The sequence below is a fragment of the Globicephala melas genome, chromosome 6, assembly GCF_963455315.2.
Source record: "Globicephala melas chromosome 6, mGloMel1.2, whole genome shotgun sequence".
Lineage (NCBI taxonomy): Eukaryota > Metazoa > Chordata > Mammalia > Artiodactyla > Delphinidae > Globicephala > Globicephala melas.
The window spans coordinates 6,235,168-6,260,531 of record NC_083319.1 but is presented as its reverse complement, the minus strand read 5'-3'; the positions used below and the strand labels follow the sequence as shown (position 1 = coordinate 6,260,531).

The 25,364-nt window shown below is 56.1% G+C and overlaps 2 protein-coding genes across 2 annotated transcripts in view; both read left to right on the top strand.

The window, feature by feature from the left end:
- HMCN2 (hemicentin 2) overlaps nucleotides 1-12,327 on the top strand; it is a 149,289-nt gene extending 136,962 nt beyond the window's left edge. Inside the window, exons 86-98 of the mRNA XM_060299922.2 lie at nucleotides 176-445; nucleotides 2,789-2,938; nucleotides 4,378-4,515; nucleotides 4,616-4,737; nucleotides 5,068-5,305; nucleotides 5,450-5,512; nucleotides 5,623-5,745; nucleotides 6,452-6,586; nucleotides 7,684-7,812; nucleotides 8,369-8,686; nucleotides 9,436-9,555; nucleotides 10,415-10,541; nucleotides 11,553-12,327. Coding sequence (XP_060155905.1) covers nucleotides 176-445; nucleotides 2,789-2,938; nucleotides 4,378-4,515; nucleotides 4,616-4,737; nucleotides 5,068-5,305; nucleotides 5,450-5,512; nucleotides 5,623-5,745; nucleotides 6,452-6,586; nucleotides 7,684-7,812; nucleotides 8,369-8,686; nucleotides 9,436-9,555; nucleotides 10,415-10,541; nucleotides 11,553-11,898 — 2,279 coding nt within the window. The 3' untranslated portion in view covers nucleotides 11,899-12,327. The remainder of the gene's footprint in view (nucleotides 1-175; nucleotides 446-2,788; nucleotides 2,939-4,377; nucleotides 4,516-4,615; nucleotides 4,738-5,067; nucleotides 5,306-5,449; nucleotides 5,513-5,622; nucleotides 5,746-6,451; nucleotides 6,587-7,683; nucleotides 7,813-8,368; nucleotides 8,687-9,435; nucleotides 9,556-10,414; nucleotides 10,542-11,552) is intronic.
- Nucleotides 12,328-22,346: 10,019 nt separating this feature from the next.
- The window catches only part of ASS1 (argininosuccinate synthase 1), a 50,733-nt gene continuing 47,715 nt past the window's right edge, over nucleotides 22,347-25,364 (top strand). Inside the window, exon 1 of the mRNA XM_030838558.3 lies at nucleotides 22,347-22,478. The gene's annotated coding sequence lies outside the window, so the exon portion shown is untranslated. The remainder of the gene's footprint in view (nucleotides 22,479-25,364) is intronic.

Below are 25,364 nucleotides of genomic sequence, written 5' to 3'. Positions count from 1 at the left end.
ACAGTATAAACATCCTTTTTATATGCTCTAGGAAACCAAAAAATTCATGTGATTCACTTTATTGTGATATTTGCTCTATTGCGGAGGTCTGGAACTGAACGCGCAGTATCTCCAACGTGTGCCTGTATACAAAAATAATAAGATGTTTCTAAAAGCTGCCCTGGACCTCCCACAGGTGCCCCGGTGTTCCAGGTGAAGCCCCAAGACGTGACAGTGAGATCTGGGGATGCCGTGGCCCTGCGGTGCCAGGCCTCTGGAGAGCCGGTGCCCACGGTGCAGTGGCTGCGAGCGGGCCAGCCCTTGCGGACCAGCCGGCGGCTCAGGACCCTAATGGACGGGAGCCTGTGGCTGGAGCGAGTGGAGGCTGGGGATGCGGGCGCATATGAGTGCGTTGCTCACAACCTCCTGGGCTCTGCCACAGCTCGGGCCTTCCTGGCCGTGAGAGGTATGGAACCTCCTTGCCCAGACCTTTGTGGACAGGGGTGGGATTCCCTGCCCAGCAGGGCCTAAAACAACAGAAGTATATGATCTTGTAGTTCTGGAGGGTGAAAATCTAAGATCCAGGTGCCAGCAGGGTTGGTTGCTTCTGAGATATATGATAGAGAATCTACTGCAGGCCTCTCCCCTAGCTTCTAGGAGTTTGCTGGAGTTCCTTGATTGAAGAAGCGGCACCCCTCTCTCTGCCTTCATGATCACGTGGCATCCTCTCTGTGCTCGTGTCTGTCTCTAAATTTCCCCTTTATATGAGGACACCAGTCATATTAGGTTAGGGCCCACCCTCACGACCTCATGTTAACATGGGTACCTCTGTACACAGACCCTACATTCAAATAAGGTCACGTGCTCGGGTACCGAGGGTTAGGACTTCAGCACATCCTTTTAGGAGGACACAGTTCAACCCATAACAGCATCCTTACTTTTTTAATGGAAACAACTAATTTGTACCTTGTGTATGTTAATTGTAGAAAGGCCAGATAATTTTTTTAAATGTGTGAAGATAAAAGTAATGATCAGTTAGCTCCCATAATTCATTTAGAAATAGCTCAGGTAATTATCTGGGGTATATATTTCTACACTTTTTCTCTGAATGTAAAGAGATACACTTCTTTCTTTTTACAAATGAGGTCAAGTGTACAAGTTGTGTTTACAGCATGCCATATTTTCTTACTCTATCATGGACAGTAGCCTAGTTCACACCTTCTGTAATGATTTCATACCATTCCATAGGAGCATGTTTTTTGTTGTTGTTGTTTTGTTTTTTGTGGTACGCGGGCCTCTCACTGTTGTGGCCTCTCCCGCTGTGGAGCACAGGCTCCGGACGCGCAGGCTCAGCGGCCATGGCTCACGGGCCCAGCTGCTCCGCGGCATGCGGGATCTTCCCGGACCAGGGCACGAAGCCGTGTCCCCTGCATCGGCAGGCGGACTCCCAACCACTGCGCCACCAGGGAAGCCCCATAGGAACATGTTTTAAACTTAATTGCTGTTGGCTTCATTAAATAAACAACGGGTTTGTGGGTTGTTTTTTTTTTCCCAGTTTCCCCTCCAAACACCATCCTGTGGTGCACATCTTTGTGTGCTGGACTGAATATTTCTATAGGATAAATTCCTTCAAGGGACATTGCTATATAAAAGATATTCAAAGGCGTTGAGGCCCCCTAACTCTCTCCCTCCTTTCCCATAAGTCTGGGGAGGGGCATCCTGGCCTTGTGGGGGACAAGAGGCTGCTGAGTCACCTCATGTCTGAGAAGGTTGCCAGTGGCTTGTCATTCCTGGCCTCCAATTTCCTGTCCCCTTCTAAAACTGCCAGGGTCATGCTGCTGCCTTCTTGTCTGCTGCTCCCGACACCTCCTTACCCCATTATTACAAGGCCAGGGGAAGGTTCATGGCCTTTTCCTGTCCCCCCCATAAATCCCAGAGCTGCAGGTATTGACGAGAGACATCCCAGATGGGCATCAAATCTCATCCAACCCCAGCTAAGGGCTGCAGGAAATGGCGTTGCTTCCTGGAATCCAGAATTAACCAGCCCCCGATCTACCCACTTAGGATCTTGGCAGTGGAGTGTTGTATGTTAGTTTTTTGACAGATCATTGGCAATTCGTTGTCAATTTCCCCTGAGGGCTGGTGAGTGGAGAGTCAGGCTAGCTTCTGTCTCTTGCCATCTGTCCAAACGAGGCAGCTGGCCCATTAGCCAGAGGAAGCATCCCCCTGTGCCTGTGGAATCCATTTGATTAGTGCTGAAGAGCGTCTGCTAGCAGACTGCCTGGCGGCTGCTAGGAATTCAACCCCCCCCCCAGCTGGGCCAGCTGCAGGGCAGCTGGAGCCAGGGCCACTGATGGAATGGGAAGCGTTCAGGTGGCAGCATTCATTTCCTGGCCCGGTGCCCTGCCTCCTCCAGTGTGCCAGGCCCCCCGCCCCCATCACTTGGCATTTTAGAACCCAACAGGTCTGTGGTGCATCTGTGGTCCCACCTCCTCATTTTATAGATAAGCCAACTCAGGTGTGGCTTGGGGGCCAGATGTGCCCAGGTTTTCAAGAAGGTGATGGCAGAGCCAGAATTAGAAGCTGGTACCGTCCCTGTGTGGGGCTCCTCTTAAACGTCTCCCTTCTGTCTAGAAGCCAGGATCCCCTGAGTGTTGAGTTCATCGCCCATTAGCTGTGTGTCCTTGGGCAAGTTACTGCCCCTCTCTGAGCCTCGGTTTACTCCTTCATGAAATGGAAAACAGTACCTGCATATCCCTGAGGGCACAGAGGTGGATAGTGTCGCTCTTGTTCTCTTCCTTCCTCACAGGGGAGCCCCGGGGGAGCCGGGGCAGCATGACTGGGGTGATCAACGGGCAGAAATTTGGTACGGCTGTCCTCAACACCAGCGTGCAACAGGAGGCACGTTCTGGGGTCACCACCATCTGCAGCAGCATCAGCCACATCCCTGCGAGTGTGGGTAAGTGGGGGCCAGAGCACCTCCATCGTCTGGGGACCCTCCGACCTGAGCTGAGTCTGAGTCAAAGTGGATCGAGGTGTAGGCCACCTCCTCTCCACCCCACAGCCCCCAACCAAACAAAATAACTGCATTTAAGATCAGCCCGAGAGTGCGAAATTACCAGTATTATGTGAATGCAGGGTCAGACTGTGACTTTTGAAACCACTGATTGCTATGTGAGGTTTTCTTCCCACTGTTAAGGCAGGAGCTGCTACCGAAGGGAAGGGGTCACTAGCAAGGAGTAAGGGATGTGGGCTGCAGGGGACAGAAAAGGGGAAACGTGGAGAGTAAAATAAGCTAGAAGGCCCAGAGAACCAAGACATGTCCACTTTCAAACAGATTCGTAAAATAGTGTGTCCTAAGCAAATGGAATGTTCTGGAGAGACATTACAGACGCTGCTGTAATGGACTCTGCCGTCTCACCCTGCCCAGGGGGTCCTGCATCCCCTCATGGGGGTCCAGAGCAGGGAGAGGGCTGTGTTGACAGGGGCTTTGCTAAGAGCAGCCCCTCCAGAGCTGCCCTTGACCACAGACTGTGTGAGCAGTGGGGGGTCAGGGGACTCTGGCTTGCGGGTGGGGGGGTCACTCCGGGCTGGCTGTCGGCAGAGAGGGAGTGAAGTGAGACGCTGCCCAGGTGTAGCTGCTTCTTCCAGCTTCAGGAGCAGGAACCGTGGAGAAGCATCTGGCTCCAGGCCGGGCGTGCCTGGCTCTGTTTAGTGGAAGCAGAGGCACAGAGAGGCCGAGACGTTTCTGCTCCCAGGGACAGGGGCCCAGCTGGCTCCTGTGAACATCAGCCCTCTTGTACCTCTTCTGAGCCAGCAGTGTGGCTGAGAAGCTGGACCGTCCCTGGCCCCAAGCAAACAGCCTTGCCCCTTCCCCAGTCCCAGACCCCACCTGGCCAGAGAGGAGGGCTGGGCATCGCGGGAAAAGGTCTGAGAATCCGTGTCCAGGGCACTTCTGGGCTCTTTCTTCCAAGTCAGTGGTTTAGAACCATCCTCCCTCTTCCAGGCTCTTCTGCAAGGTGTCTGCAAGTTAGGTGTCTCCTAGTTGATTTTCTGCTTGGTCCAGCGTGTATGTAGTGATGGTCGATGCAGTCCCATGCTCTGTGGTGACCCGGTAGCCCTCAATATTTATTGAATTCAGTTGAATATTAAAGGCACTTTTTTGTATAAATATATTTTGCTAATTTTCACAACTACTCCGCGAAGTAGTTTTTGTCTTCACCGCGTCCCACCTTCTGACCTAATTCCCGGCCCAGGCAATCACGGGCTAGGCCTGGGTAGGGAGGCAAAGGGGCGAGCTCTCCTGGGGGCAGTAGGGAGCTGCAGAGAGATCTTGGGCAGGAGAGCGGCTGCCCTCGGGGTCTGGCTCTAACCCAGCCTCTGTGTCACCCCGTCCAGGGCCTCTGATGCGGGTGCTTGTGGTCGCCATCGCCCCCATCTACTGGGCTCTGGCCAGAGAGAGTGGAGATGCCCTGAACGGCCACTCCCTGACGGGCGGCCGCTTCCAGCAGGAGTCGCATGTGGAGTTTGCCACAGGTGAGCGGGGGTCTCCCCGAGGTGGGCCAGGTGGGGCTGAGGTCTGAGCCCAGGGCCTCTCCCCCGAGGTGACTCCAGGCTGGGTGGGGATGGATTGCAGGGGAGCTGCTCACAATGACCCAGGTGGCCCGGGGCCTGGATCCCGATGGCTTCCTACTCCTCGACGTGGTGGTCAATGGCATCGTCCCCGAGAGCCTGGCGGACGCAGATGTGCAAGTGCAGGTGGGGGGAGAGCCCTGGGGTGTGCAGATGGGGCGCACGCGAGAGAGTGGCATGTCCTGCCCCAGCCCTCCCCGAACAGCCGGGCCCACTTTCCTTCCTGACTCCCCAGCAGGGTCTGGGGCGTGGCCTGGCTGGGCCCAGGGGAGGAGTAACCCCACGGCAGGAGGGCGCTCTGGCCCAGCTTCGCAGACAGCTCGAGGGTGCCCAGCTGGTTGGAAGAAGAGCTGAAAGGCCCACCAGGCCCTCACCCCAGCATCCCCACTGGGGGCGGAGGGTCCCTCGCCCCTTGGAAGTCGACGTCGTGATGTCCTCCCCGCTGGCCTCTTGCAGGACTTCCAGGAGCAGTACGTGCAGACGGGGCCCGGCCGGCTCTTTGTGGGCTCCACGCAGAGCTTCCTGCAGGACGGCCTCCTGTCGTTCCTGCGCGGCAACCACAGCATCCGGTACGACGCGGCCCAGGGCCCCCAGCCCCAGCTGGTGCAGCACCTGCGGGCCTCCGCTGTCAGCTCGGCCTTCGACCCCGAGGCCAAGGCCCTGCGCTTCCAGCTCTCCACGGCCCTGCAAGCTGGTAAGGACCCCGTCCCCTCTCCACCCCCCCACTGCCCCATCCTGATCCTGCCAGGGCCCCCACAAGGGCCTGGGCTCTCTATCCCCGGGCACCTTGGGCACTGGGGCCCTCGTGTCCTCAGGGTCTGTCCCCTTTGCCTAGCAGAAGAGAATGAAGTCGGCTGCCCAGAGGGCTTTGAGCTGGACACCCAGGGAGAGTTTTGCGTGGGTGAGCACGCCTCCCCACCCCGGCAGGGACGAGGGAGGCCTCAGCCTGGGAGGGACGGAGGGCTGGAGGGCCCGTGAGCACAGACCACCGGACCACTCCCCACCCCGCAGACAGGGACGAGTGCTCGCGCAGTCCCAGCCCCTGCGCCCACTCCTGCCGCAACGTGCCCGGCCGCTTCTCTTGCTCCTGCCCAGCTGGCTTCACCCTGGCCAGGGACGAAAGGACCTGCAGAGGTGAGTGGGCCCCAGGTGGAGAGGCTCGTCTTGGACCCGGCCCAGGTGTGCTCAGGGAGATTCCGGGGCTGGGACCCTGGCCAGGGGGCACATCCCTCAGGGCACGTGAACCTAGGGGTTCCCATGCCCCGTTCCCACTGAGAACTTCTTACTTTGAGGGCCACAGAGGGGAGAGGCTCAAGTACCGGGGGCGATGGGGATCTCTAAAGACACGCACATGGCCGCCACGTGCTCGCGGCGCGCACACCCGCTGAGCCTGGACGCGGCCTCAGCAGCTTTCCCAGCCCTCAGCAGGCATTTCCAGTCCACCGGGCTTGGAAGTGAGCTGATACCCGTCTGGCCTGCTTGCCCTGCTTGCCCCCGTAATGAAGCTGCTGGACGATGAATCTGACCCTGGGACGCTGTCTGGACTCTGATCCCACACCTGTGTCCCTCCATCCCACCCGCGGGGCCTGGTGTGGCCGAGTCTCTTCGGGGCACCCAAAGGGCATTATCGCAGCCTCACTTCAGATGCTCCAGGCCAGGGCCTCCGGGCCCCTCAGAGGAGGCTCTGTGTGTCTGGGGGTGCCGAGATGATGGACAGAGCTAGCAGGAGGGGCGGGGACCTTCCTGCCAGGGGCTTCTGGGCCTAAGGACAAAGGCTGTGTGGATAGGCTGGGCCTGGGGACAAGTGTTCATGCAGCCCCTGCCCCCGTCCGCCCCCCAGATGTGGACGAGTGCTCTTGGGAGCCCGACCCTTGCCGAGAGGGACAGCGCTGCGTGAACCTGCTGGGGTCCTACCGCTGCCTCCCTAACTGCGGGCCCGGCTTCCGGGTGGCCACTGATGGAGCCGGCTGTGAAGGTGACAGGGGCAGGGTGCCGGGCTGTCCCGACTCCCGGGGACCCAGTGGTTGCCAGGGTTCAGCAGAGGGCATGCTGTGTGTCACTGGGACGCTGGGCCTTCAGGGAAACTGGAACTCTCTCGGCAGAAGGAGTCGAGTGAGGCCGGGGAGAAAGCCTGAGCTGGGCTCAGGAGGTCTGAGTCCTGACCCAGCCTGGCTGCTGGTGACTTGAGTCCCTTTGGCAAGTGTCTTTTCCTTTCTGGGTCTCCGGTTTCTCATCTGCCTGATGAAGGGGGACCAAGTCAGGGATGGCACACGTGTGCCACATCTACTGCCACTTCCCCTCTTTCCCCTCGTGGGTCACGGTCCAGCCCACAGACAGCCTCTGAATCCTTCTCAACACAGCTGCTCCAGCTACAGTGGCTACTAGGAATCAGTGGCAGTGGGCCTTTGAGACAAAACCTAGGTGCCACCCCTGGATGGGTGACCTCTAGGGTCCTTCCTGTTCTAGAATTCTAGGCTTTCATGACTGTGGGTCCTCCTGGTTTCCCCAAGAGAGGCCGTCAGTGGAGGGGGAGAGCGAGGTAAACTTGGACTCAGAAGAGGCAGTCATCCCACTATTTCATCCCATTTCATCCCATTTCTAGGGCTGCTCCTGCCTTCCTCCCGCCCTCCCTTCCTTTCTTCTCACCAGTTTTTGAGCCCGGCCCATAGACCAGGGTCCTAAGCCCTTCAGGTGCATATGATCCAGTTTTCTCCCCATGATCCCATGAAGGAGTCCTATCGTGACCCCTTTTTACAGATGCGGAAACTGAGGCTCAGAGAGGGACAGTTACCATCTCAAGGATCAAGAGACATGGCAGAGCTGAGTCCAAACCCAGGACTCTGCCTCCAAAGCCCACCTTTTAAGCCCCTTCCTTCTTTGGGACCCAGAACCCTCTTACCCTCCAAAGCTGGTATAATTAGGAAGGGTGGTGGCAAATGCTGGCATTCCTCCTGGTGGCACTGAAGTTGGAGATGGGGACGCAGATGAGGCCCAGATGAGGAGACGCGTGGTATGTCCTAGGGGAGGGACTGTGGGCTCACCACCCCCCCGCCCTTGCCCCTGCCTTTCCAGATGTGGACGAGTGTCTGGAGCAGACGGACGAGTGTCACTACAGCCAGATCTGTGAGAACACCCCAGGCGGGCACCGCTGCGGCTGCCCCAGGGGGTACCGGGCCCAGGGCCCCGGCCTGCCCTGCCTAGGTATGGGGAGAGCCACGCCCTCCCTGGGACCCTGGTCAGCACCCACAGCTCACGGGCAGGGATCGGTTATAAAGGGTGACACTGAGTCCTGTGAACAGAACAGCAGCCGACACCGACTGTGTGCCCAGCACGTGCCTGATCCGTGCTTTGCCTGCTGTTTCCACCAAAACCTCACCCCCTGCCCGGCCAGGTCACCTTCCCTGGGAGCCCAGGAGGAGGAGGCGGGTGGAGAGAAGTGGGTGGGTCTCAGAGAGGCTTTGCAGGTGGAATGGACCTCACCAGGAGGCTGAAGGGAGGGGTGCTGAGGGACACTGGGGTCCGGAGCCCAGAGCTGGGGGCGGTGGGGGGTCCCCTCTGAGCAGTAGAGGCTGGAGCAGGAGAGGAGGCTGGGGGTGGTCCAGGAGAGGGAGGGCTTGGGGGCAGGCCTGAATGCACGGGTGAGGCAGCTGGATTCTGGGGACGGCCGGAGAGCAGCAGAGGCGGCTGGAGCCCAGTGGAGCGGCTGCCGCGCGCCCTGAGCCACCTTGGCACCCTGCCTGGCTCTGCTCCTCTCCAGATATCAACGAGTGCCGGCAGCTGCCCCGGAGCTGTGCCTACCAGTGCCTCAACCTCCAGGGCAGCTACCGCTGCCTGTGCCCGCCAGGCCAGACCCTCCTCCGAGACGGCAAGACTTGCGCCCCGCTGGAGCGCAGTGGACCAAACGTGACCACCGTCAGCCACCGGGACCCCTTGGTGGCCTGGCTGCGTCCCCGCGCCCCTGTCCCCGCTGGGTCCTACCACGCCTGGGTCTCCCTCCAACCGGGCCCCAGAGCCCTGAGCACGGGCCGGGCCTGGTGCCCTCCTGGCTTCATCCGGCAGAACGGCGTCTGCACGGGTAAGACCGAGCCCCAGCCGTGCCCACCGGGGACACACCCCGCTATGTTGTCTCAGGCTCCTGGGCTGGGCGTGTGGGTACCACACCCGTGTTCAGAAACCCAGGGTTCACAGGCAAGCGGGGTAGGCGGTGCAGGCAGATGGAAGCCTCCTTGCTACAAGGTTTCTTGGAGTCCTGGCTGTGCTCATCGGTGAGGGGCTTCCACAGTGGATGGAGTCCTTTCCAAACCATTTGACTTCAGAACACTTTACCCAGAGGGAGGGCAGATGTTCCCAGGAGCCCACTTTGAGAACATTCCTCTTGGTGTACAGAGGTGAAGTAGTCAGGCAGGGAAGGAGTATGTTCCAGGTTGACATGAGAATGTGAACAGGGACCGGGGGTTGCTACAGGGGCAGGGGGTGTCGAGGAGAGTCCCTGGGCCCTGCGGAGACTGGCGCCGGGCTGCAGAGGTGCGAAGGGGGAGGGTAGCCTGGAGGGCGGATGTGCTTCAGCGTTGCCACCTGGGCAGAGGGTGTCCTGGAAGCGCTGTCTCCACCCCCCATGCCTTGGTGCAGAGCAAGCCCAGGGAGTCTCCTAACCTCGCCATCCAGGGTTGGGTGGGGCAGGGCAGGGAGAAGGCCGGGTGCCTAAGGCAGGGACTTCCCTGACTTGTCCCGAGCCCTGCGGTTAGTCGTGTGGCCACCTGGGCGTCTGTGACTCAGTGTTTCTCTGTCCCCATCCCCCCACCCCGCCCCCATGCCCCGGGCCAGACCTGGACGAGTGTCGGGTGAGGGACCTGTGCCAGCACGCCTGCCGCAACACCGAGGGCAGCTACCAGTGCCTCTGCCCCGCTGGCTACCGCCTCCTCCCCAGCGGGAAGAACTGCCAGGGTGAGCAGGAAGGGGCTTCTCTCACCCGGTCTGCTCTCTCCAGCCCCTTCCCAACCATCTCATGTGAGGGAGGGGCAAGGAGGGGGTAAATGCCACCCCCAGGTGGCCAGAGCCAGGCCGAGACCCACACTCCAAGCAGGAGCTAAGAAACTGCATGGGCAGCTCTGAAAACAGCCCTGAGGGTCGGCTGCTGCTCTGCTGTGTGTCACTGGGCAACTCACTTCACCTCTCTGTGCCTCAGTCTCCTGGTGAGATGGGGCTAACAGAGGCCTCCGCTAAATGTTGGGGAGAGACGTGTGGAGGGCGGGCACAGAGCCGGGTGCTCGCAGCAAGGCAGCTGCTGCTGGGAGGAGCAGGGAAGTCCTCCAACTCCCAGGCCAGTGCATTTTCCCTAACTAAAGTGCTCTGGGGTCCGGCCAGCCATGCTGCTTCTTCCCTGTAAAGCAGGAATCATGTCTGCCTTGCCAGTCTCCATTCCCCCCTCTCTGTCACGGGGGTCAGTTAATGTCCTCTGAGAGAGTGGGGCTCCTACAGGGGGCAGAGGAGGATCATGGGCAGTGGTTCCTCTGAGTCCAAGGGCAGCCCTCATCTCCCCCAACCTCTCCACCCCAGCTGTAGCCTTAGGAGGTCCCCAGAGTGCCCACCTGGGGAAATGGGGAGGTGCTAGGAGACTGCCACCTGGGCTATCATGGGTCAGGCTGGCTGGGGACCGGGGAAGGGGCCGTGCACCTCGCTGCCCTCAGAAGGCATCTCTCTCCCACTTAACCCTCCCCCCACGCCTTCCCTGGCTCCTTCTTGGGGCCCTCCCCCTTTGCTCCATCTTTTTACCCCCCATCTCTTCACCTACGTCCCTGCCCAGACATCGACGAGTGTCAGGAGGACGGCATCGAGTGCGGGCCCAGCCAGATATGCTTCAACACCCGCGGCAGCTACCAGTGTGTGAACACGCCGTGTCCTGCCACCTTCCGGCAGGGCTCCAGCCCTGGGTAAGGGCTGAGTTGGCAAGGGGGTGAATGGGGAGGATTCCCTGCCAGGATCTGGGCAGCCGACACTCTGGCTCCTGTATAGCCAGGAGGAGGAAGGAGGGCCTCCAGGAAGGCCCTGTCTCGGGCAGAGACCCTCTTAGGGTCAGTGGGTCAACCCTGCCAGGACTCCTGGGTGGGGCCCCTGAGCTCACGGGGCAGTGTGCCCTCAAGCACTTTCCTGCAGCCACTTGGGGTGTGAGCTCACCTGGACGGTATCATTCCCTGCACAGTGATGCTTGGGCCATGCATGGAGCACAGGGGGCTGGGAGACGCCAGAGTCGGGAGAGAACTGGAGGGAGGGGTGCTGGGAGATGGACACACAGGGACACATGGGAACACATGCATACATTCAGGAAACTCTGGACACAGGAACACACGTGCAGGTGCATAAACCCCACCCAGAATCCCACACAAAACCCCAGGGCTCAGACACGCGCAGCTACACAAACACAAAATACGTTTCTCTCACTATGGCTACAGACACTCCCAAACGCGCACAGACGTGGGGACGGGCCTTGGCTGGCGCCAACCGGCTGCAGCTGTTAGGGGAAGGAACCTGGGGTGGCGACTTGCCCCGGACTCTACTAACCAGGAAGCCTAGGCTGAGGTGGGGGGAAAGAGGGAGTGGGTGCCCTTGGCAAGGCTGAGCACGAGTCTTTGAGCACAACCCCACCCCCCCAAATCCAGACCCCGTGACAGCTCTGGGGCTCCGGGGGACATGGAGGGCTGTAAATTTTATCACCTATGGGGGGGACCTGCTCAGATGGGAAAGGGCACGTCTCTGGCTTCCTGGGGCCTCAGTGTGCCGCTCTCTAAAATGGGCTAACAGTGGCGCTTGTAGAGAGGCACAGGGCGCGTGGAGTGGGGGGTCGGCGCATGGTTGAACTGCGGGGGTCGGGGGTGAGATCCGCTTTATGCGACCGGGCACACTCAGATGGCAACCCAGAGTCCGTCGGTCTGCCCCGCCCGCAGGACGTGCTTCCGGCGCTGCTCGCAGGACTGCAGCGCGGGCGGCCCCTCCACGCTGCAGTACAAGTTGCTGCCGCTGCCCCTGGGCGTGCGCGCCCTCCAAGAAGTGGCCCGCCTGGCCGCCCTCTCCGAGGCCGGCGTCCCCGCCAACCGCACGGAGCTCAGCGTGCTCGAGTCCGACCCGCGCAGCCCCTTCGCCCTGCGCCCGCTGCGCGCCGGCCGCGGCGCGGTCTACACCCGCCGCGCGCTCAGCCGCGCGGGCCTCTACCGGCTCACCGTGCGCGCCGCGGCGCCGCGCCACCAAAGCGTCTTCGTCTTGCTCATCGCCGTGTCCCCCTACCCCTACTGAGGGTCGCGGTCGTGGGCAGCGGCTCTGGGGCCAGCGACCTCCGGGGATGGGGGGTGGAGAGGCCCCGGCCGCACCGCCCAGGTGGCCCTTGCCCACGCCACCTGCTGTGGCAAGCGACGTCATCTTCTCCCGTCCCCGTGCGTCAGCGAGACCTGCAGCAAACACGACCCTGCGCGCAGCCTTGACCCTGGGACAGCGAGAACCCGAGCTCCCCCTAGTCCTCCGCCCCCCCCCGCCGTGGGGGTGGAGCCCGGCAGGCAGGTGACAAAGGCTGCCCTTAGGTGGCAAAGGGCAAAGGGTTGGGGTGAAGCCTGACCAGCTTCTCCAGGCTTGCCCCAAGCCCCAGGGGAACCTGGCCCGGGACACAGGGCATCAAGACACCCGAGGGGAGGGGCAGACCCTACCCTGTGGGGACGGCGGCAGTTGTCACCCGCCCATACCTGGCACTGTCATCCTGACCCGGTGTGTGTATGTGTACTATAAAAACGTTTGCTTTTACCAATTCGATTTCTTGATCCAGTTATCTTGCTTTGGTAAGGAGGGGCTTTGGCTGGGAGGGGGACCACCACCTTTCTGGTCCAGGAGCACCAGAGGAGGAGTCCAGGAGCCTCTGCTCTTTATTCGTAGGACGGCTCTGGCACCTTTCTGGGCTCAGTTTAGTCATCCAAAAATATGAAAATACGACAGCGTCCCCCCCCCCCCAGGGCTGTGGGGAGAATTAAATGAGAAGGAAATTTATCACACAGACAGCAGCTATCCATGGTAGCAAAAAGTAATGCTTAATTAAGAATAATTCCTAATTATATTTAATGAATTAATTAAATTTCATCATTCCGTCATCCACCAAAGATTCATTAGGTCCTGCTTGTGTGCCAGGCGGTGAACGTAAAAATCCCTGTGCTTGTGAACTTACGTTCTTCGAGGCGAAGGGTTTATAAACCGCAAGGAAATTAAGAGTGAAACGTGTGTTTGTCCGTCAGCGAGGGCGCTGGGGAGAAAACCTAAGTTGGGGAGTGCGGGTTAGGGGGCAGTTTTTAATAGGCCGTCAGCGTGGGCCTCACTGAGAAGGCGGCATCGGAGCAGAGACCTGAGGAAGGTGAGGGAGACAGCCGTGCAGACATCTGCGGGAAGGGTGTTTTGGCAGAGGGAACAGCAAATACCAGGGCCTTCTGGCAGGAGGATGCTCTGGAGTGGTGGTCTGGCAAGGAGGTGTTGGGGGGGGTAGCTGGAGCTGGGGGTCGGTGGGGGGAAGGAAGAGGGAGGTGTGATTAGAAAGGTAAGCGGGGTGGGGCAGATCCTGGGAGCCTCTGGGCCTGTGTAGGGCTCTTGGCTTTGACAGGGGGAGCTGGGGAGGGACACGATTAGAATGTCTATTTATGTATTGACCTGTCTCCAGTGTGCTGGGACAGGACTCCTGAGAAGCCCAGCGCTGCTTTTCCTCCCACTGCCCGCCGACCCTGTCCCTGCCCTCCTGCCTGGGCTGCCTGCAGCCCCTGCCAGCTGTCCCTCAACACAGTCTCTGGCAGAAGGAGGCTGTCTGTCTTGCACGTGGTTCTGGAGAGGAGGGATCCTTTCTTCCGGCTGTCTTTGGTCAGTGTGACTCTGTCACCTACCCCTTAGCATCCCCGTCTCTCATCTGGGCAACAAGGAAAGCTGAGTTATCCCACTAAGGTATGAATGACCATCAGACTTCATAAACGGAGCCTTCCAGCAATGCTGGGGTGAACAGAGAAGGAATCTCTGTGTGCATTTTACAGATGGAGAAAAGGACGCCCAGAGGGAACATGGCCCAGTCACTTGCTTCATAGGTGACCGGTTAATGGTTAGACGGGGACTCCTGACTCCCACCAACAGCCCCAACTGAATCTTCCCCAGGGCACTCCCACTTTCAAAGTTGGTTTCTTTTGAATCAGAAGTCTGCAAACATCTTCTGTAAAGGCAGATAGTGAATCTTTTTGGCTTTGGGGAACATATTAAGCTACTCCCCTGGCCGTTGCAGGGCAAAAGCAGCCACAGCGAACACACAAAGGAGGAGTGTGGCTAAGTTCCAGTAACACTTTGTGGGCTCTAACTTCGAATTCATGTCATTTTCATGTGTCGTGGAAGTCTTTTTTGATTTTTTTTCAACCATTTACAAATGCAAAAACCATTCTTAGCTTGCAAGCTTTACAAAACCAGTTATGGACCATAGTTTGCCAATCCCTGGTTTAAAGCACAGAAGTTACCAATGGTGAAATTTCAGGCTGGGTGGGGAGAGATTCCAGGAAGGAGGGAAGCAGGGAGGGAGGGAGGGGCTTCCCAGTTCCCCCTCATACGCCATTTGTCCAGGGCCCAACCTGTAGAGACTTTACTTGGACTGAACTACCCTCTTTGTGCAGCCCTAGGGGCCATGGGTCACAACTTGACCCCTGCCGTTTGCTGGGCTGTTAATATTTTATGGAGCCAGGGACGTTGCAGCCCATGCAAGTGTCAGCCCTGGGGCCGTGGCATCGAAGCGCTGAGAACTGCTGCTCTCTCCTGCCTCGTGCTCCCCAGACTCACCCTGGCCCTTCACGTTTGTCAAAATACCATTTGTGGACTGTTCAATGCCCTATAGACCTGAGTTTATTTAATTCTCCCAGGAACTCCAGAGGCAAAGAATATTATGTCCATTTCACAGATGAGCGATGGGGGCTCAGAGAAGGTGAGCCACTTGTCCAAACTCACACAGCATGGAGGGGAGGGGAAGAGAAGGACTCGATGCAGGCCCATCTGACTCTGCAGCCCAGGCCTCCAGCCTCCAGGCTCCCCTGCCTCCATTCTCCGAGGAGGGTAGATGGGGAGAGAGGAAGGTCCAGGCGCAGAGGCTGAAAAGGAGGGACATCGGCAACTCAAGCCCGGAGGAGCTGCCCAGGGAGTGTGCGTTCCGTCGGCCTCCTTTCTCTCCCACCTTCTCTTAAATTTCCCATTTGAGGGAAGTGAGGCAAGTGAGAAGGAGCGATTGCTCAAAGTCCTACAGCAAGCCAGGGGCAGAGTTGGCCTGGAATCCAGGCTGTGATTCCGAGTCTCGTGCTCCCCACTCCCCCCACATCCACAGGATGGTTGCCGAGGAGGGGAGGTGCCTCCCAAGGGGGCTCAGCTCCAAAGGGGTGTTTTCCACTCTGCTTTTCCAGCTGCTGCCACCATTGGCCAGGGCCCCATCCAGCTGCCCGGCCTCTGAGGCTTCTCTGAACCATCAGGGCTGGAAAACAGCCCTGCAGGTCACTCATTAAACTCCCTGATGCAGCTTTTCCAAGAGCCCACACTGGACTTTATGTTCCCTCTGGGCGGGGACTGGTAACCTGGGGTCCAGCCCAGAGGACACTCTTTGTTTCTGGGGCCAGTGCCCAGGCCTGCACAGCAGCAAAGTGGCTTCTGGTGCCAACCATGAGATGGTTGCTGGGCGAGGTGCTTGGGGTCCCTACACACCCTGGGCCCTCCACGACCTGCGAGTGCAGAGCCCTTGAGTGGCAGAGGAGAGATGGAGGATAAGAGGGACCTACTCCACGGTTAGGTCCACAGGCTGCATCTATGTTTTTAGGTTGCCAGGGGACTTAACAAGGTCACATCCATTGAGTGTGCCCTTCAGTTCAGACAAGTTGACCCCTCAGTCAGAGCTGACCCTTGGAAAATGCACCCTGGCTGCAGTGTGGAGGGTGCATTAGAGCGGACAGGAAGACGGGTGAGGCGTCTCCTGCAGAGGTACGGGTGAGAGGCGATGGTGATCTAAGACCACAGCAGTGAGGGGAATTCCCTGGTGGTCCAGTGGTTAGGACTTGACACTTTCACTGTCGTAGGCCCAGGTTCCATCCCTGGTTGGGGAGCTAGGATCCCGCAGTCTGCACGGCACAGCCAAAAATAAATAAATAAAATAAAAAGGGAAAAAAAAGAGAAAGACCACAGCAGTGGGGAGGGGGGAGGGGACCAGAGCCCTCATTTTCCTCTCTTTTGTTGCCAGAAATTTCAGGCAACTCTTGTGTGCCAGCATGAGAGACAGCATATGACAAGGGACCAATGTGGTGGGAGGAGGGGAAGGGGTCAGAGAAGCATCCCCAAGGAATAGTATGTGCAAAGACCATAAGACAAGGAAGAGCTTGGCACATTGAAGAAATTGCGAGCAGGCCAGTGCAGCTGGAGTGCAGTGGGTGGGGGCAGAAGAGGAAGTACAGGGTTCTAGATTTTATCCTAAGAATGATGGGGGACCATCAAAGTCTTCATAGAAATCATTTCAGCTCATTAATATTTCAGAATTCATTATCTCTAAACTTTAAAGAATATTTTTAAAAAAGATATCTACAATACCATTATCATACTTTAAAAAATCAACAATAATTCCTTGCTATCAAGCATCCTGTCAGTGTTCAAACTTCCAATTGCTCATAAAGACGGTATTTCTTTTTTGCTTAAAAAAAAAAACCCCAGGATCCAAATAAAGGCTACATGTTATGATTGATTACATCCTCTGTGTGTCTTTTAACTCAAAGTTCCCCTGTCTCTCTTTTTTTTTTTTTCTTAAAAACAAACTTTATTGAGATAGAATTAGTCTGGGAATGCAAGGTTGGTTCAACACCTGAAAATCAAGCAATGTAATTTACCACATTTACAGAATAAAGAGAAAATCGTATCGTCTCAATAGATGCAGAAAAAAACATTTGACAAAGTTCAGCCCCTACTCATGACAAAAACATAAAAGCGAACTTCTTCACCTGTGAAAAACATCTAATAAAAACCTACAACTAACATCATACTTAATGGTGAAAGACTGAATGAATGATCCTCTAAGATCATGAACAAGCCACGGATATCCACTCTCACCAATTCTATTCAACATTGTACTGGGGTCCTCACCATTGGAATAAGGCAAGAAAAAAGGCACAAAGATAATACAGGGAAAGGGGAAAACTGTCTCTATTCACAGTCAACATTATTGTCTGTATAGAAAACCCTAAGGTATTTACAAAAATCTACTAGAATTAATCAGCAAATTTAGCAAGTGCAGAAGACAAGGCCAGTAAACAAAAATCAGTTGTGTTTCTATATATTAACAACAACTGATTGGAAAATAAAATTTTAAATATTATTTACAATAGTATCAAAAAACTTAAAAGACTTAGAAATAAATTTAATGAAAGATAAGCAAGACCTGTACACTGAAAACTATGAAACATTGCTTAGACACCTGAGTCCAGATGGAGCTTTCGGCACTCCTACTGAAAATGAGGACATTTGTACCACCCATCAGAGATGCCCCTCGTGCCAGGTCTTCGTCTTCTCTAAACAAAAGGCTTGGGCATTTGCCTGAGCATCGGCTGCCACCTGGCAAGTCATCCAAGGTGTCCAATAAAATATCCGTCTCAAAGCCGGGCTCTGGAGCAGCCACACCTCTGACCCCAAGAAGCCCTATCTCTTCTAGCGCCAGAGGGGACCTGTTCACACTGATGCCACGGATCCCAGCCCTTTCCCGTAATAGCCACACATGCTTTCCCAAATGGAGGACGTCTACTCTCGCCTGGTCCATTTACAACCCCTGATCACCAGCAGGGACCTTTTTTTAAAAAAAATTAATTTTTATTGGAGTATAGTTGCTTTACAATGTTGTGTTAGTTTCTGCTGTGCAGCAAAGTGAATCAGCCATATGTATACATACATCCACTCATTTTTAGATTTCTTTCCCATTTAGGTCACCACAGAGCATTAAGTAGAGTTCCCCATGCCATTCAGTAGGTTTTCATTAGTTATCTATTTTATACATAGTAGTGTATATACGTCAATCCCAATCTCCCAATTCATCCCACCTCTCCTTCCCCCCTTGGTAACCGTAAGTTTCTCTACATCTGTGACTCTATTTCTGCTTTGCAAATAAGTTCATCTGTACCATTTTTCTAGATTCCACTTATAAGGGATATTATATGATATTTGTTTTTCTCTTTCTGTCTTACTTCACTCTGTATGACAATCTCTAGGTCCATCCACGTCTCTACAAATGCCACTATTCCATTCCTTTTTATGGTTGAGTAATATTCCACTGTATATATGTACCACATCTTTATCCATTCCTCTGTCAATAGACATTTAGGTTGCTTCCATGTCCTGGCTATTGTAAATAGTGCTGCAGTGAACATCGGGGTGCATGCATCCTTTCGAATTCTGGTTTTCTCCAGATATATGCCTAGGAGTGGAATTGCTGGGTCATATGGTAGCTCTGTTTTTAGTTTTTTTAAGGACCCTCCATAGTGTTCTCCGTAGTGGCTGTACCAATTTACATTCCCGACAACAGTGTAGGAGGGTTCCCTTTTCTCCACACCTTCTCCAGCATTTATTGTTTGTAGGGTTTTTGATGATGGCCATTCTGACCGGTGTGAGGTGATACTTCATTGTAGTTTTGATTTACAGAAATGTAGATCAATGGAACAGGATAGAAAGTCCAGAGATAAACCCACACACCTATGGCCAGCTAATCTATGACCAAGGAGGCAAGAATATACAATGGAGAAAAGACAGTCTCTTCAATAAGTGGTGCTGGGAAAACTGGACAGCCACATGTAAAAGAATGAAGTTAGAACACTCCCTGACACCATACACAAAAATAAACTCAGAATGGATTAAAGACCTAAATGTAAGACCAGACACTATAAAACTCTTAGAGGAAAACATAGGAAGAACACTCTTTGACATAAATCATAGCAAGATCTTTTTTGATCCACCACTAGAGTAATGAAAATAAAAACAAAAATAAACAAATGAGACCTAATTAAACTTAAAAGCTTTTGCACAGCAAAGGAAACCATAAACAAAAGGAAAAGACAACCCTCAGACCAGGAGAAAATATTTACAAATGAAGCAACTGACAAGGGACTAATTTCCAAAATATACAAACAGCTCATGCAGCTCAATATCAAAAAAACAAACAACCTAATCAAAAAAAGGGGTGGAAGACCGAAATAGACATTTTTCCCAAGAAGACATACAGATGGCCAACAAACAGATGAAAAGATGCTCAGCAGGGACCTTTTGTTTGTTTTTTTAATATATTTATTTTTATTTTTGGCTGTGTTGGGTCTTTGTTGCTGCGCACAGGCTCTTCTGTAGTTGCGGTGAGCAGGGCCACTCTTCGTTGCAGTGCACGGGCTTCTCATTGGGTGGCTTCTCTTGTTGCAGAACATGGGCTCTAGGTGCGTGGGCTTCAGTAGTTGTGGCACTTGGGCTCAGTAGTTGCGACTCACGGGCTCTAGAGCGCAGGCTCAGTAGTTGTGGAGCACAGCCTTAGTTGCTCTGCAGCATGTGGGATCTTCTGAGACCAGGGCTCGAACCCGTGTCCCCTGCATTGGCAGGCGGATTCTTAACCACTGTGCCACCAGGGAAGCCCTCAGCAGGGACCTTTGAAACTCTAGCTCTTGTAGCTCTGGGTCCTGCTGGTCTATATCCTTAAAAGAGCCTCACCTGAGATTTCATGTCAAATAAGGAGCTGTTTTGTGACACCTGCTATATTTCAACATTATCTCAGAGATACACTTCTGATCTAAAGCACATATTGAAGTCACCACAAATGAAGACCATCTCAAGATGTAGACTGACCTGAGTTTCTTTCTCATTGCTCATATAAACAGCAATTAATCCTTTTGAATAAACAGTTTTAAGTTTTGGTATTTTTTAATGTTGGGAAATTTATGAAGATGTAAATTAATGGAGAGATATACCACGATCATGGATTGAAAAACTCAATATTGTTAAGATGTCCATTCTCCCTTAGCTGATATATAGATATATTGCAATCCCCAATCAAAATCTCAGCAGGTTTTTTATATAAACAGACAAGCTCTTCCTACTATGTCTATGGAAATGCAAAGGACCTGGAATAGCTAAAATAGTTTTGAAACAGAACAAAGGTGGAAGATCTATACTATCTGACTTCGAGCCTCACGGTAAAGCTATAGCAATCAAGATGGTGTGGTATTGGCATTAGGATAAATAAATAATGGAACAGAAGAGGGAATCCAGAAATCGACCAACACTTACATGGTCAATTAATTTTCAACAAAGGTGCCAACACAGTTCAATGGGGAGAGAAAAGTCTCCAACTAATGTTGCTAGAACAATGGGGAACCGATATGGGAAAAAAATGAACCATCCGAGTTCAGTCTCTTCTCACCTTGATCTGTGCCCCTGGGCAACTATCCACCCTGGTGCCCAGTGGGCACCTGTTTTCCTCTCAGGAGAGCTGTGACCTCACTGCTCCTCACGTAACCAGTGCCTATGCTTCAGGAAGGGACAGTCCTCTGGGCTGGAGCCATTTCTGCAGCAGGGAGTAAAGGTCCCCACAGCCTGTGGCCCTGGGACTGAGGCTCTGGCTCCTCCACCAATTCAGTTTAAGCCTGAGCTAGAGTAGAGCGTTTGGGCTAGAGCTCCAGACCCTGGGTTCTCATCCTGCTCTGCCACTTACATGCTGTGTGGCCTTGGGGAAGATACACCCTCTCTCTGAGCTGCAGGTTCCTGTCGGTAAATTGGGGATGACAATGATAGCGACTTCATACAGGGTAGTCGTGAAAATCAAATGAACGTAAGCATAAAAGAGTGTTCAGTGATAACCATGAGGGTTGTGGTTATTATGGCCCAGATCCAACCAGACATCCTAGAGAATGCTGACTTATCTCTTCTTCCACCCCATGCCCCCCACCCATCCATCCTCGACTGGAGGGGCTCAGCCCTCACCCCACCTTCTTCCTAAGGTCTGGGTAACAGGGATTCTCTCTGGGGCCACCATGACTTTGGGGAGCTTGGGAGAACATTAGGTCTTCCTGCCCCAGGTTCCCTCTCCACTTCCTCTGCAATAAGTCCAAGGAGGTGGCTCCGCTCCATCCATGCCTTCCCCAACTTTCTCGAAGGGCAGTGACATCTTAGAGGAAGAAACAAGGACAGAGCACAAAGCCAGGGGATGGAGGCTTAAAGACAGGGCAGAGGGGATTCCCTGGTGGTCCAGTGGTTAGGACTCTGGGCTTCCACTGCAGGGGGCATGGGTTCGATCCCTGGTCAGGGACCCTTGAGGGAGTGTTGTTTCGTGGCTGCCCCTCACTCGCCTGCTGCTAGTGTGGAAGGCCAGGGGCGGCTCTGCATGGCCCCAAGGTGGCCCAGTGAGTGGGCTAAGGGGGTTCAGCCACCATCCCAACCTCCTGCGGGAAGGTGACTCAAGTCACCACAGTCACCCAGCCCCACTGGGCTCACAGGGGCCCCCTTGCCATCACGGCCACTTCTGGGGCTTGGGTGCCAGAGGTTGGGGGGCTCACAAGAAGCTGCGGCTTTGCTTTCAAGTTGGTTTGATGCTTTCTCCCTCCTGAAGGACTCACAGCTACTCATCTGGCCGAGGTGCTTGAGTGACTGGACGGGAGTGTGCGGCAGGGGGACAGGGGACTGGGCGGCAGAGGACTAAGAGTGACTAGACCAGCAGCCTTCACCCCTCTCTGCAGAGGCTCCCTTTCTCTGGCTGCTTCTTGGTTGCAGGAAGGGGCCTGGGACAGGGCTGCCTCCTTACCGTGACCTACACCCCTGCGTCTTTTCCATGATGGCTGGATGGCTAACCTGGCAGGGCTGTCTCAGGGCTCCCACCTCCAGGGCGGGTTCGGGGCTTGGAGGATTTGGGAAGCCGCCCTCTGGGGGTCAGTCCTAACCGAGGTGCTGTCTTGGACAGGTTGGGACCAGCTGTTTTACTGGGTTGCGGTTGCAGTAACTGGTGATTTGGGGCCTATAAACCAGGCTGGAAAACTTCTGACACAGAACCTTCTGGAGTCCAGACTGGGGACACAACTCCCTGTTTATTTTGTGAACCTCAATTTTCCCTGCTGTTCAATGGGTTAGCAGTAGGCCAGTCTTCTATTCACTATTTACTGGGTGCCCTCGGGAGTTTGGTCAGGTGCCAGGCTCTGGGGAGACAGCCAGGAACCAGCCCTGGACTGAGGGATGAAACCCCGACCTTCTAGGGCCACCTCCACCTCAGTTTTCTCACCAATACAATGGGCTCCGGCTCACGGGGACTAGAGAGGGAGGGAGGGAGGGGCTTTGAGGTCTGTAGAAAGGCCACCACGACACAAAACTGGGCATGAAACTCACGAGCTTAAGGGGCTTTTATTCCACTCCCACGGCGAAGCGCTTGAGCGTTCCCCACGGGCCAGGCGGCAAGTGTGGCAGGAGGGCTTGTCACCCTGTCAGTCGCGAGGATTCCAGCCACTACCGCGCCCAGGGGAGCCGCCAGCCCGCGGGCCGGGGCCGCCAGAGCCTGCGGCCAGGGCGGGGGCCCGGCCGGGAGGGTGTGTCGGCAGCGGGGTGGGCAGGAGGGAAGGAGGGAAAGGGGAGGGGCGAGGAGGCGGGGCAACGCCTGGCCCCGACCCCCGCCGGCGGCCGCGAACGCGGAGCCGCTCCGCGAGGGGGCCGGGCCCGGGGGCGGGGTCTGTTGCTCTCTTCCTCCGCCTTGTCCCCGGCCCCCGGCCCTGCCCTCTGCCCCGTGCTTATAACCCGGGATGCGTGCCGCAACCAGCCCTGCTCCACCGCCTGCCGCCGCCGCCTGCCTCCCGGTAAGGAGTCCCCTTCCCACTCCCCAGCCTAGGTCGCCCTCTGCCCGGACCCCACCGAGAACGAACCGAGGAGGCGGAGGGGACCGCGCGCCCCGGGCTCGGAGCTGGACGGGCGGGCAGGGGGCCGACGCCCGGACTCCTGTTGCTCAAACGCTTGGCGGCCGGATTCCTGGCTCCCTTAGGCCGCGGAGAGGGGGCCGGGGCGCGAGTCCGGGGGTCTGAGGGGCAGGTCGGGTTACTTGTCGCCTTTGCGGGCCGAGGTCCTTTCTGGATTTTCCTTCTCCGATCCAATTTCCCTTATGCCGCGAGCCCCACAAGTGGAGACCTTGGGAACCCGGAGGGTGTGAGGATTCCCGATTCTCTCGGCCCCTCTCTGGCCCTGGTCTCTTGTCTCCGCCTCTTTTCCTCTGCCCGCAACCAGAGGTCCAGACTCACCGCTGCGCCTCGCGCGCCCCCGGGGCTTGGGCATCTCGGCCCCTCCCACAGCCCCAGCCTCAGTTTCCCCCGGGCGGGTCGCTCCGGGCTCCGGGTGGCCCACCCCGGTGCCTTGGGTGTGGCTGTGCTCCCTCCCCTGCAGGGGGCGTCAGTCGCGCGGCTCTGCCTTCTGAAAGGGCTCTGCATTCTCTGGCCGGTGGGGCGGGGGCCTCACCTCGCCGCGGTGCCCGGTTTCCGGCTGGCACTGGCCTGTGGGAGGGACCGCTCGTCAGGAAATGTCAGCCGTCCTGATGCCTGTTGCCTTTGGCCCCTGGGGCGGCCTCGCCCTCCGGGGAAGGAGAGTCTCTGTGAAATGCAGGAAGCTCCTCTCCCATCCTGCCAGGGCTCTTCCCGAGGAGGCCCCGTGACCTGGCTGCCTCAGTGCTCCTCTCTGCAAAGTGGGGCGTCTCCTCCCGAGAGCAGCGCCGTCTGGCTGCACATCCCGGGCAGGAGCAAACCTGTCCTTTCCCAGGGATGGATCAAATCGGCCCTGGGCTTTGATCCCTCCCCGCCACACCCAGGCTGGTGACAGAAGAAGGCAGGTTCTGGAGGCCCGCAGACCCCAGCCCGGAAGGCAGGCACAACTCCACAACTGGGTGAGCCTTCGGGTCAGCCTCCCAGAGTCCTAGGCCTCAGTTTCTCCATTCGTCATGGCTGGCACAGGCTCAGGGCTCTGGAAACAGTAAGGGGATGTATACTGTTGAGAAGGGTGCCGGGTCCGTTCACTCCCTGTGTCTGGGGAGTGACTCACCAGGTGCTACCACGCTGGGCGTTCAGAACAGGAGACAGGGTCCCTGCCCTCCTGTCTTAGGTTCTGGTGGGGGAGGGAGACAGCAGAGGCAGAAACAGCCACAAAGGGCATGGGAACTGGACAGGAACTGGAGGAGTCTCCATTCTACACTCCCTCCCCCCGCCCATCCCCGTCTCAGAGCCAGGGCAGGGGGTCCCGTCCCGGTGGAGCCACCTGTGCGTTACGCTGAGAAGTAATTCTGGCTCTGCTGAGCGCTGGTGAATGAGTGGGGAATGCTTCCGGCTGAGCGCCTAGATCCCAGGCCAGGCACAGGATGGGGTGGAGGGAGGCCCCCACTCAGCACAGTCTGAGCCCCCCTGAGTACCCACAGGTGCCCCCGTCAGCTGCCTGCCTCCCCTGGGCATGTGTGGTCAGTTGGCTCTGATGGTAACCGTTTCCCTGGCCCAGGGCCCCAGGAGCCTGACTTGCCGGGGGGCCAGGCCCAGACTCACCGGCTGGGCAAGCACTTTCCCATGCCCCATCTCGCCCTCGTCCTGTGGGTCCTGGGAGGCAAAAGCCAAGACAGCCAGATGCCTTCATCCAAAAGCTGAGCGCACAGCCTCTGAAGTGAGCGCCTTGCCTGTGGGCATCCGTGCCGAGAGAGATAACCTCTGGAATTCAAGGTCTACGGCTCTGATTTCTACTGAAACACTTTGGGCAAAGTTGATCTACCAGGACTTCGCTCCTTCCTGTGGGACAGACGCCCTCCCCAGACTTGGGGTAGGCCAGGCACCCATAGGCATTTCAATATAGTAAACAGATGAATGAACTCATGCTTTCTTCCATAACCAAATGCTCTGAAAAGGGTTTAAGTGCCTGTCACTGGGGCCTGGTGAGGTCAACTTAGTCTTCCTACCTCCTCCTACCTCAGGACATTCTCGTCGAAACTGGAGACCCAATCTTCCTAAGGCAAGGCACTCCCAAAGGACCCCCCGCACCGGGCAGAGGAGGTTCGCTGGAGCGCTGGTGTCCCGAAGACAGCCTGGCATTCCTGATTTGAATCTCAGGCCCCAGGAACTTGCAGCTGAGAGCCAGCTCAGTATGTAGCCTAGAGCACCCCTACTGCCCTCAGCTTTCTCATCAGACACAGAAATCCTTCCTCTGTGTCTCACCAAGTATGCAGATGAAATGAGCTGAGTGTGTCAGGCAAATGTTCAGGCTGAATCCTGACACTTTGACCTCCTGGTCAAAGTGTGGAATTGCCCCCTAGCTCTATCAGACACGAATGAGGGCTGCAAGAGGATGAGAGTTGCAGTCCTACAATGAGCAAACCCCTAAGTCAGGGAGAATTCTATGGCCTTGGTGGAGCTAGGCTTTTTAGAAACTATAATGAACTCAGCTCGACTGAGTTAGAATGGGAGCGGAGGGGTTCCAGGGGAACATTCGTGTTGCCGCAGCACAGAGAAATAGAATACTGACTGGTGATGGTGCGTTGAGGATTTTGTCTTCTGGCAGACAAGTAACGGGAGGGGGAGACGGTCTGTGGTCTCCTAGAGACCAGAGAGTGTAGGGCAGAGAGCAGTAAAGAGCAGGTGGTCTGCAGTCAGCCTGGGTTTCTATCCCAGCACTGCCGTCCGCTAGCTTGAGACCTGGGCAAGTCACTAACTTTTCTGAGCCTCGGG